The 12,138-nt window shown below is 41.5% G+C and overlaps 1 protein-coding gene across 1 annotated transcript in view; it reads right to left on the bottom strand.

Moving 5' to 3' along the window:
• Positions 1–12,138, bottom strand: part of PGBD5 (piggyBac transposable element derived 5) — a 73,610-nt gene that overhangs the window by 12,261 nt on the left and 49,211 nt on the right. Inside the window, exons 4-5 of the mRNA XM_052683045.1 lie at positions 9,785–9,965; positions 1,894–2,091 (exon numbers count right to left, since the gene is read on the bottom strand). Coding sequence (XP_052539005.1) covers positions 1,894–2,091; positions 9,785–9,965 — 379 coding nt within the window. The remainder of the gene's footprint in view (positions 1–1,893; positions 2,092–9,784; positions 9,966–12,138) is intronic.

Genomic DNA, 12,138 nt, shown 5'->3' with positions numbered 1-12,138 from the left:
TGGTTTATATTAAGGATAACTTTTTACTCTCTGGAAATTGCTTTTGACTTCTGCAGTACTGACACAAAAGAAAATTAAACTCAAGTTAAAACTTAAGGGAAATTAAGAAAACACTGAATTTTGTTCTAGACAGAAAATTTGTACTTCACAGCAGACTAAAGAGGACTTTTTTTTTTTTTTGCAAAACTAAAGGAATAAGACTCATCTTTTAGCATCCAAGATGATGTATTACGACATACTGCTTCAAAACATCTATAATAAATAATGTGCTGCATCTAAGAATAGCACTCATAGATCAACGGTGACAAGAGTACTGCCCTCCAGTGCCTCTGGCTTGGTGGGATTTGCCCTCCAAGTATATGCAAGGTTTACCTTCCCTACTTTCCTTTAAATTGCAATACATAGCTTACTATTAGCTACACCTGCCTCTGTTCTCACTCTAGGTTTTGCTTTGTCCATCTTATCTTCTATGTTTTTATGTTTTGTTTTCATGGCCTCTCTACTCTCACTAACGTTTATGCTCAATGTAGAAATCCACAATTTATTGTCAAGTAATCCCACTGGCTCCAGTCTCTGACTATTCCACATAGGTTTCAGTCCCATTTACTCCTTACTCCTCTCCCACTTAACACACTTATTCAGCAGGTCTGTGCTTCAGGATTGCCTCAAGGAACACAAATTTCTTCCTCCTCCATGTTTACATCATTTAGAGGAGACTTTGGTAGTCAAGTTGCCTTCAACCACTCTTGCTGCACTGACTTCAGAGATGCCAAATTAGAGGCAAGCAATCTGGTCTCTTACCCTCCTGCTGAACCTCCATCTGTTCTCAGACCTTCACTGGAGACTCTTTTCTCCCCAGCACAGCTCTGAAAAAACCTCTCAGTTTTCTGCTCTGATTCACCCTGAACTCTCTTGGCTGTCCCAGCAGGCATTTGGTGAGCACTGTGAGGTCTTATCCAACACATGCACAAGTCCTAACCAAAGAACCTTAAACCACTGGGAGGGCCACTATCAACTTCAGCCTCTCATGGCCCCTCTCTGAAAGGGGCAATTAGCTCTCCCTGTCACCAAAGCCCACCTACTGCATAGCTCGTGGCAGAGACGATGGTGGGGCTCAGAATGTGAGTCTCCCTGATGCCTGGGAATTGGTGGCTTTACACTTAGTGGTTTGTCTCAGACAGTTACACGTAATTCTGAGTAATAAAATGAAGAGAAACTGAAGCAAAATTTCCACTGATGCAGATTTTCAAAGAGTTAGTTGTCATGTTGTATCATATAGTTTCTAAGTTAAAATATTTATATATTTTTGAAATGGAAAAGATTTTAGTAATCAAGAAACTTTTGGCCATCATTTGAACTATTCAAGTTATCTGTTTTCATTTCTTTTCATCAACTGCCAAAACCAGTTTAATGTAACAGGAAGCCTTAATTTTCTTCTCGCAAAAATACATTTGTTTGTGACTTTGTTTTTACTGGATAAAATAAATTAATTGTAGGACCTACTCTGAGTTTTAAGTGTATCATGTCATTCATTATTTTTTCTGCAGCAGCAATCCCACAAGATGTTTTGCAAATGTGACTAGTATAGCGTCATACAACAACACTCCCCTTCTCTGACCACCAGCAGAGATATTATCTTTATACCTAAAAGGTACAGTCTTTACCAGTACAGGCAAAGGCTGCTGCATTAGCAAAAGGCTTTTTTAACCTTTGAATAGGAAAATATAATAGCTGTAAGAAGACACAAAGGGAAGTCATCACTACTGCAATCATTTATCTAGGATATTATGATCAAGCTCTTTGTTCAGGCTTATAATCAAACTCCATGACTCATCTTGCCTTGTCACTTAAAGCATGTGCACTTTCCACACGAGCAGCAGGAATACTGCTTACCTTGTTGAACCGGTGAATAGGCGTTAGTCAGAAAACGGAAGTGCCCTTTGTTGTACCAGCAGATCAAGGACATGTTTCCCTTCATTCTTATTCTGTATTGTCCTCTGGACTGGGGAGTGTCAGGGTTGTTCAGCATGGATGGAGGTAGGCCTGTACAGTCACTCTTCCTGGCGCTCAGCAACCCACAGCAGTAAATTTCTGCATGTGAAAAAAGCACTCATTATCAGCAAAACATCACATGGATCCAACAAGCAGGAGCAACGGAGCAAGTCCAACTGACCTGACTAAAAAACAGCTTGTCCTACAATGCTATAGTCCAACAAATACATCAGCCAATTGGCTTCTGCCTGCAGTACCTAACATTTATGTCCATTCTGAATGGCTCTGGAAAATGAGACAAGTGCAGAAAGCCCGCTTTTAAGATGGAATGTACTGACATTTCCTGCACAGACACAGTGCAGTGACAAGGAGAAGAATGCAGGGTGTCTTCTCCATAATGACATCTATAACCCATGTAATATTCTTCACAACGTTTTAAATTGGACTGAAAAATACAAGCAGTGATATGTATTATGAAACAAATCAGAATTTATGATCCAAGAGACTCTTTCATGTTTAACTGAGAGAATAAATTGTGGAGGAAGCAAGGAGGGAAAGAAAGCTGTAACATCTTCGCTGTTAACTGAAATCTCATACGTTGCTCCTATTATACCTTTCATAATATACACAGCTGATAAACTCTGGTTTAATCTGCTGCTTCACTGTGCCATCCAGTTCTTGTTCTTTATCTTGGCATTTCTTGCACATGGGTAATCTAGTTTATTAAAGAAATCGTGGATAAGCATTTAAGAACTACTGAAACCATGGGCAAAAAAAAATGCACGCTCTAAATGATGGAGAAAATGGAAACACAAAGTTTCATGAGAGCAAATTTTAGGGAAAGGAGACAAAAGCCCTGTGGTAGGTTTTCTTTGGTTGGTCATCAGGTTCACACCAAGTCACAATCTCACTCTCCTCCTCAGCAGGAGAAGGAGAGAACATACAATGGACAAGCTCATGAGTTGAGATAAGCACAGGTAGGTCATTCATCAGTTACTGTCACAGGCAAAATGAACTTAGCCTGGGGAAGATTAATCTGACAACTGATAACACAGTAGGGTTGTGAGAACTAAAACCAAATGATATGCTCCCCTCACAGCCCTTTATTCCCAGGCTCATCTTAGCTCCTATTTCTCCTCCTGAATAACATCCAATGCCACAAAGTACATCTCAGTGCAGCCAGGTAGGAATAGACAAGACTTTGAAACTAAATTAATGATGAAAATGCTTGAACTTCTCCCTAGGTCATGAAATAATAATGGTCTGCTTTCAAGGAGAAGGAGATCTTCTTGAGCAAGTTAATTAAACTCGAGGAAATCTTGGATAGAAATTTCTTCAGTGTCCCTAGGCTTTGCTTTAATCCACCTGCACGGAAAAAATGGATGGGCATGGAAGTAGGTGACATCTGTGTACATCATTCATATGGCAGCTGAAGTCTGCAGTAGTCTGAAGCTAATATGTCAGTTAAGACCATTTAATCAATTTTTTCATCGTGCTTAATTTTCCACAATGGATAATTGGATATCCTTAAAGGGGAAATGCTATGACAGATTACAGTTTCTGGATTCCAAAGAGCATTACTGCATTCTTGGATTTCCACTCACATGACTCTTCTGCTTCTGTCTGTCTGCCTGTAACAATGCGAGTTCTTGAGGGCAAGTACAGCCTTTGCCCTTGGTTCATATAGAGCCTGGCATTCTAAGCATACTCAGCAGCTTGGGTTCACAAACATTAATGGAATACTGATACAGTAATAGCAAATACTCAAGGATTCATCTAGTTTTTGTGGGCACATCTATGAGGATCTAAGACTTTTCCATCAGAAATATAAGAGACTCATGTCAGAAGAAGGTCAACCAACACAGCACTGGAGCTTATTCAGAAAGAGGAAGGCACTTGATTGGTTATTTCTAAGGAAAGAAATCAATCCTTGGAAATCTATAATTTCCCTCTACAAAAGAGAAGAAAAGCCTGATGGCAACAGGCCTAGAATCAATACAGGAGGAATTGCACCTGCTTTTTTTTTTTTTTTTTTTAATATCTTGCTTTAAGGTACGCAAATACTGTAGAGGTCATGGAGGTCATGTTCCTGAAAACATAGGTTTAACATATTAAATTTTTAAAAAGCTTTCTTCTAGCCAATAGTAAGACTTTCCTGCTCTAATAACACACGAGCCTGAGAATTTTCCTGAGCTGCCTAAGGTTTATGACTCACTGAAGGGTGATACTAACTCTCTCCAGGAGACTGCAGCAGTATAAAACCAAGCCAATAACTACATTATTGCGCTAGAGCTTCAAAATAGTAACAGACAACTCTGAAATCCCATAATAATTAATTGCAGCTTTCCCTTTAGCTCAGGCGGTAAGCCTGGAGAAAGCCTTCAGCAGATATTTCAATCCTCACACAGAATAATGGGAACCATTTCCTGTCTCAGAGGCACACAGCATAACCTCCCTGCTACACAGCACAGAAAGGCTCAATCAATACTTCTGAGATACACTGGTGTCTCTCATCATGGACGACACCCTTAATCTACAGAATTTTAAAAAAAACATCCAGTTACTATAGCAATAGAAGCAATAAAAATTAAGCCCATCTGGATCAATGAAGTTTTTGCAAGTAATTAAGTCTAAATCACAACAGGTGTTTGCTGCGTGCACAGGAGACAAGGAGATAGGCTCCCCACCAGTCTTAAACAGTAACTGTATAGAAATGCAAGCACCTAAGCTAGCATAGGCTATTAAAGCAAAAAGAGAAAGTGTGGCAGAGTGACCCAGGTTCATTCCCGAGGTCTCCAGGCCAGAGAGAGCTTGCTTGGAAGCCTATTCAGTGCTGCAAATGATACCATTTGCAGAAGTATCCAGGCAGATAGTTCAGCCAGTCGGTTCAGGCAGAAGTACACATTTTTCAACCATATATCCTGCATGCAACACTGGGTCATGTTAGAGCCAGGGCAACTCAGGGGCCTGTTGGAACAAGGAGATGTGAGCTTGCTTAAATCCATGTGCTTGGTGGTGCAGGACCCTGCAACAATTCTGTGAGCACCATGGACATCCAGCTGTCTGCTCCTGCAGCTTGAGTCCAAGTGCTCTGCAGTACAGAGCCAGCTGCTCCTGCTGGTTTAGAAAGCACAACAGGGATTTTTAGAGTTCATATCCTCAAGGGAAACATAAGGCTTCAGGATGTGCTGTCCTCTGTAGGGAACAACACTTTTGCTTTGAGGAGTGAAAAGGAATATGTGCTATGAATGACTGTCACAGCAAATAACAGCAGCTGTCTGCTCAAAGAACAGAGAATTTGGGGCATTTCAGTGCAGGTTTCCAGTTCTATTCAGAAGCCAGAAAAAGAAATGTTTTGAATGTTCCTTGAAAAAGAAAACGAATCTATTCAGGTTTTAGATTTTGAAATAGACCAAAGTTCCCAGTCTTACTTTTTGAAGTTTTCTCATCTCTTGGTATCTCCAAAGACCTTCGAATTACATTCATTGATATCCCTTTATATTACTTGATGTGTATTCTTACTGTTGTACAGCAAAGGTGCTACATAGCAGGCTTTCTAAAAAGAACATCGTGATTTTTGCAGGAATGAATGTGGGGCATAGGGAAAACTAATGGCATTTATAGTTCCACAGAAGTCTTAATAGGATCAACAGATTATAGGATAATTCAGGTTGGAAGGCAACTTAGGAGGCCTCCAGTCCAAACCCCTACTGAAAGCAGAGTGAGCTCTGAGGGCAGACAGGACTGCTTTATCTTGTTTGGGATTGAAAACTTCCAAGGATGGAGAATGTAACTCCTCTCCAGGCAGCCTGCTTCACTGTCCTCAGGAAATCCTCAAATCTAATCTGAGCTAATTCTTTCGTTCCGCTTACGTCTTGTATCTCTCATCTTTTTATAATGAACTACTGAAGAACTGGCTCCATCCTCCCGATAACCTCCGCAGGGTACGGGAAGGGTGTTTTTTGGGTCCCTCCCAAAGCCTTCCCTTCTCTGGGCTGAGCAAGCACAATCCCCTTCTTGGAGCGGAACATGTGGTCCAGCATTCATCAGCTTGGTGGCTGAGTCCAGACTTCTCTGTCTGCCTCTCTCCAAATGTACAGCCAATGCAGCAGGATCCCAACAGGTGCTGGCAACACATTTCTTGTTCTGCAGTACAGTCAGTACTCTACTTCTCCTCCAGAACTCCTACTGATTCTACAAGCGCTTGGCATCTGATCTCTCATAGTTTATCACAGTCCTTCCACTTCAACAACACTACCAAACCTGCGAGTGAACACCTAGTATCCCATGGTAATCACAAACAATCCCACATCCTTGTTAAACAGACACACTCTCGTTATATAAAGAATGTCACACTCATTGTGACCTTCTTTATACAAAAAGTACAAGCAGTGGATTGGCGATAGGTGCCTGGGAAGAATCAAGGGATTCTGTCCAAATGTGCAGGGATGGGGTCAGGAAAGCTAACATGCAGATGAAATCTGCTCCATGGGGCTAGATGACATGCATCCAAGGGTTCTGAAGGAACTCGCTTATGTGGTCACCAAAGCACTTTCCATCATATTTGCAAAATCACGGTGGTCAGGCAAAGTCCCTGGTGACTGGAAAAAGGGAAACATCACTCCCATTTTTAAGAAAAGGAGAAAGGATGACCTGGGGAACTATAGGCCAGTTACACTCACCTCTGTGCCTGGAAAGATCATAAGTGGATCCTCCTAGAAGAGATGTTAAGGCATATGCAAGATGTGGAGAAGATCCGAGACAGCCAGCATGCCTTTACCAAGGGCAAATCATGCCTCACCAATCTGGTGGCCTTCTATGAAGAAGTGATGGCACAGGTGAACAAAGGGAAAGGTAACTGATGTCATCTACCTGCACTTCTGCAAGGCCTTTGACACGGTCCCCCTCATCACATCCTTCTCTCTAAATTGTAGAGATATGTGAATTTGAAGCCTGGGCTGCTAGGTGGATAAAGAATTGGTTGGACTGTCACAGCCAGAGGGTTGTTGTCAATAGCTCTACGCCCATGTGGAGGCCAGTCACAAATGGTGTCTCCCAAGGGTCCATCTTGGGACCAGTGGTCTGCAACATCTTTGTCAATAACAGACAGAGGGATTTAGTGAACCCTCAGCATGTTTGCTGCTGAAACCAAGGTGAGTAGTGCAGTTGGCACAATAGAAGGGAGGGACAGCAACCAGTGGGACCTGGACACATTTGAAAAGTGGGCACATGAGAACCTAATAAGGTTTAACAAAGCAAGTACAAGGTGCTGCATTCGGGTTGAAGCAAGTACAGACTGGAAGAAGAACTCAAAGAGAGCAGCCCTGTGGAGAAGGACTTGGGGGTCCTCACAGATGAAAAGCCAGGGATGAGCCAGCAGTGTATGCTTGCAGCCCAGAAGGCCAACTGTATCCAGGGCTGCATCAAAAGAGAGGGGACCAGAAGGGCAAGGAAGGGGATTTTCCACTTCTACTCTGCCCTTGTGAAGCCCCATTTGGAGAACCATGTCTAGGCCTGGAGCCCCTGGCAGGGGAAGGATGCAGAACTGTTGGAGTGGGTCCAGAGGAGGGCCATGAAGATGATCAAAGGGCAGGAGCCCTTCTCCTGTGAAGAAAGGCTAAGGGAGTTGGGTTTGTTTAGCTTGGAGAAGGCTATGGGCAGACCTCACTGCAGCCTTCCAGTACTTGAAGGGAGCTTACAAGCAGGAGGACCAACTTTTTACATGATCCGATAGCAATAGGACAACGGGAAATGGCTTTAAACTAAAAGAGGAGAGATTTAGGTTAGATGTTAGGAATAAATGTTTTATTCAGAGGGTGGTAAGGCACTGGAATTACAGATGTCCCTTCTCTGGAGGCATTCAAGGTCAGGTTGGATGGGGCCCTGGGCAGTCTGATCCAATGGTTGGCAACCCTGCCCAAGGCAGGTGGTTTGGAACTAAATGATCTTTAAGGTCCCCTCCAACCTAAGCCATTCTATGATTGCATGATATAGGAATTCCAAGATATTTTTCAGAGCCAGTAAGGGAAGTGATGGAGTGTACCAGATCAGAAATTTAATTTTGCAAGCAGCTTTTGAATATTGTAAACGTCTCAGGAAGCAGAATAATAAATCATGAGTCAAACTGAGATCAATATAGTAATGGAATATTGGATCAAATAATAAGTCCAAATTGCATGTGGTAAAAACATTATTACTGAATGTTCTACCTGCTAGAAACTGTTAATTAGAATTACCTGCTCAGTGTAAAGCCCACGAGTAATATACCTCTGTAAACAATGGGAATTATCTGTAAATAGACAACATGCAACTGGTTTTACCTTTTCCACTCGGGTTACGGACTAACAGGGTCATGTAATATTTGTTTTTTTCCTTTCCCAGCTGAGCAGAAACAGTGTGACTCTTTGTCTGTCACTCTTCATGCTTAAACCTGACACATTTCATGTGCAAGGAGCATGTGGGATATCCTGTACTTTTTCTGACCAGCCATTTTCCATTCCAGCTTTGTTAGCCTTAAAAATGTAATGGTTATAACCAGTCATTTTCTGGAGAAGATTAATTCCAATGCACCATAGATATGTCCAACTTTTTCCCATATGGCTGTTTACAGCATTTGGAAAATTAACAACTTCTTTTGTGATAATACACTGGTATTCTGTGAGCTTCCAGTTTACCTAAAATAACTCAGGTGCTAAATTCTGCATCTGAGACAGCCCTCAGTGCCAGTGCAGTTTGAAGTACGGGACTGAGGGGCTCAACTACAGCACTGGTATAGCTGACTGGTATGCTTGTTTCAGATGCAAATCAAAATATTGTCTCAATCCCGAGTTGTTCCCTTTGCTTTAGAGCACGTTGCATTACTATAATGGCAGAGGTGGGTTTAAGCTTCTGTAATGGAAAACATGCCAAAAGCAAAACTCAGCCATGAGTCGAAAAGGGAAACAGCCCTGTAGCCCCCTATAGAGTATATTCTCAAGTGTTTCATGTACCACAATGACCCTGAAAGGCTGTGCTGACTGAACAACTAGCTGAGAATTATACTGAGATGACTTTTACCTGATTGCCAGAGTGCGAGAGCCTATAATTCAAGGGGAGTCACAAGTCTTTAGCATCTCTGAAAGCAAGGTAACATGCAGCTATTTCACATAAGGTGAAGAGGCATTTGACAGAAAGGATGTCTTGAGGATACTCTCTGCACTAGCAAGATATTGGCTAGAGGAGCCACACTGGTGTAATGAAGAGCATTCTCCTGGCAAATGCAGAGTTCATTATGCTTTCCAAATACCAACTTTTCTACTAAGGCTTATTTGTACTAGCAAAAAGCTGAACTATGCTTGGGCTTTTGCAACAACATAAAATTATCACCCCAAGAAGTCACATCTAACTGATACTAAACTAGCAAGGACTTGTAAAGACACATCTTTAAGGATTCACTGCATCCCTAGTCTTTTAGCAACAGGAACAGAAAAATCACAGGCAAATAGGGAAATGCCTTGAAAAGTCCCCTATGTCATACAGAAGATCAAACCTCACATTTCTAAGGCAAAGTCCAAAATCCAGGACTTTAAATGCCCTCATTTTAGCTTGGAAATTTTGAAGATCATAGATGGAAATTAAAAAGCACTCTTCATAGCACCTTTCCATAAATGAGATCTCTTCTGAGGGATGACTAACTTATCCATACATGGAATTGAGATCTCACTGAAGCCTTCTGGGAGGTTCTTTTTAATTCAGTGGCAGGAGGCCCTTAGGCCTGTTATCATTAAAACACAGTGAGTCACTCAATACACACCTTGCTTCTCAAATTCTTCAAAGAGATTGAGGCTGGTAATGCTTGGGCCAGTGAAGATAATGTAGTTCTTCCCAGAGGCATTCTGACAAAGGCTTTTGGCCACCATACTGTGCAGTTGTGGCTTGTTCTTCAAAGCATCCAGCCCATCAGCACCACTGCCTTCTTTGAGATGGACATAAATCTTAAAGGAGAAGCAGAGAGAAAAGACAAAAGATTATAATAAATCCAGAGGCAGAGGAAGCAGATGCAATGGCCAGTGCATCAGCTCAAAGAGAGACAATGTGAAGATCGAGGCAGAAGATACTCTTAATAATCTGCAAATATCTAAAGCACAGGTGTTCCAGTCTTTGGACTTACTTGAGCCACATTGATTGAAGAGGAACTGTCTTGAGTCATGTACAAAATATATAACATAACTAATATATATAAATAACAAAACTTTTATTTTTTATTTTTATATTAAAACATTAATAAAGTGGACAATAAAAAAATAAAACTAGCAGACGGAGCACAAATGATCTAAAGGCTCTTTTGAGGAGCTGTTATTTTAAAACTACCCTAGTTTAGCTTTTGTAGCTACCAATAAACACAGTGTCAGTTTTAGGGCTTCCTGATATTCCTGTCACTGTTGTGCAGTTGGAAGACTGTTTGCTTGGCAAGAAAAAAATCTGAAGTCATAGAAAAGATTACGTGTTCTACTGAGTCTTTATAGGCTTTACTGCTGCCAGCAAAAGGAGAGTACAGAATCTTCAGTTCCAAAAAGGCTTTACAAGATGACCAAAAGGAAATGGCCCATGAGCTTCCCTGCAGTAATATTCTAATTTATTTCTGTTGGCAGCAGTCACTTAAGCTGCAATACAAGTGTATGTGCACCCCCATAAATGAGAGGAGCCAGCAGTGTACATACTTAACCAGCCAGAACATCCTAATCAAACTCTCCAGGCGCAGCACTAAATCAGAGATCCTTTTAGACCAGGATTTGGAGACAACCCACCAAAACAGACTGAACCAGGAAGCAGAGTACAGTGCAATATGCTGCTTTTAATAATGAAATGTCTAGCTCATTTGCAGCAGGCTGCAGTTGCTTTAGCATGTGTTCTGCTGCTGTACAACTCACATGGCTACACATTTCAAGAGAGTTGCCACCATCACCTGCAGGTGGACATACATGTTAGAGAGCGGGAACATTTACACTCAGTAATGTGAACAAAGCATAATTAACTGAACACAGCAGAGTTAGCATACTCACACCAACTGAAAGAGCACTGAAATAAAGCTCCTCCTTCACTCCTATAAATGACCCCTCTAGAAGAGGAGACTTCTGCACTGCTATGTGCTTTCTGCCTCTGCATGACCTTTTCTTTGTACAGAAGCCTTCAACTTTATTTCACTGGAAGTATTTCACAAGTGTAATTTTCACTAAAGTTCAACATCCATCAAATTGAACTCGGTGTCTGACCTTTATCTTGTTGTGAAATTCAAGAGAAATTACTTGCTGGGAAGAGGAATGAGAAGACACAGACCCCGTATTCAGTCATTCAAACAGCACTGTAACTCCAAGCTAATTTCAAAGATTTAAATACACACAAATGCTTATTTTCTGAAAAAGCTGTCCAGGTACATCTATGTGACTTTGGCTCTGAAACATTCATAGAATCACAGAATGGCTTGGGTTGGAAGGAATCCCAAGGACCATCCAGTTCCAAACCCCTGCCACAGGCAGGGCCACCAACCTCCATACCTAGTACTGGACCAGGCTGCCCAGGGCCCCATCCAACCTGACCTTGAACAACTTCAGGAATAGGGCATTCACAGCCTATCTGGGCAGCCTGTTGCAGCTCCTCACCACTCTTTGTGAAGAACTTCCCCCTGAAATCTTTTAGGAATTCCAGAACTTCCCCTCTTCAAATCTTTTAGGAATTTGGGCTGGACTCATTGACCTCTGGAGATCCCTTCCAGCCTCTACAATTCTCTGATTCTGTGAATTTCAAAAAATTTCAGGAATTTCAGCTTCTCTCTGAAGCTGAAACGTTCTCAGTATTCATGTAGGAAAAAGGAACTGTACTTTGTTGGAGTGATGTATCCAAAATGAGTGTTTGCTAAACTTGCTTGAGAATGCAGCCATTCAGAATACACAATGTTGCTTTCCTGCATATTTATCTTACTAACATACTCCTTCATAAAAGAAACTTCTTTATAGTGCTCAGAGAATAAAAATTCTTGTATGCTTGCAATAGTGCTCTCTGTAATTTTTTATTATCTCAATGATCTTAGAGAGGGACAAAATTAAATTAAACAGCTTCTCCTTATTTTAGATGTTGCATCTCCCAGCACTGGCATTCCAGACATAAATT

Source organism: Tympanuchus pallidicinctus, unplaced genomic scaffold (assembly GCF_026119805.1).
Source record: "Tympanuchus pallidicinctus isolate F22 unplaced genomic scaffold, pur_lepc_1.0 scaffold1, whole genome shotgun sequence".
NCBI lineage: Eukaryota > Metazoa > Chordata > Aves > Galliformes > Phasianidae > Tympanuchus > Tympanuchus pallidicinctus.
Note: the sequence above shows the minus strand (reverse complement) of the source record. Positions and strands in the feature narration are given on the sequence as shown.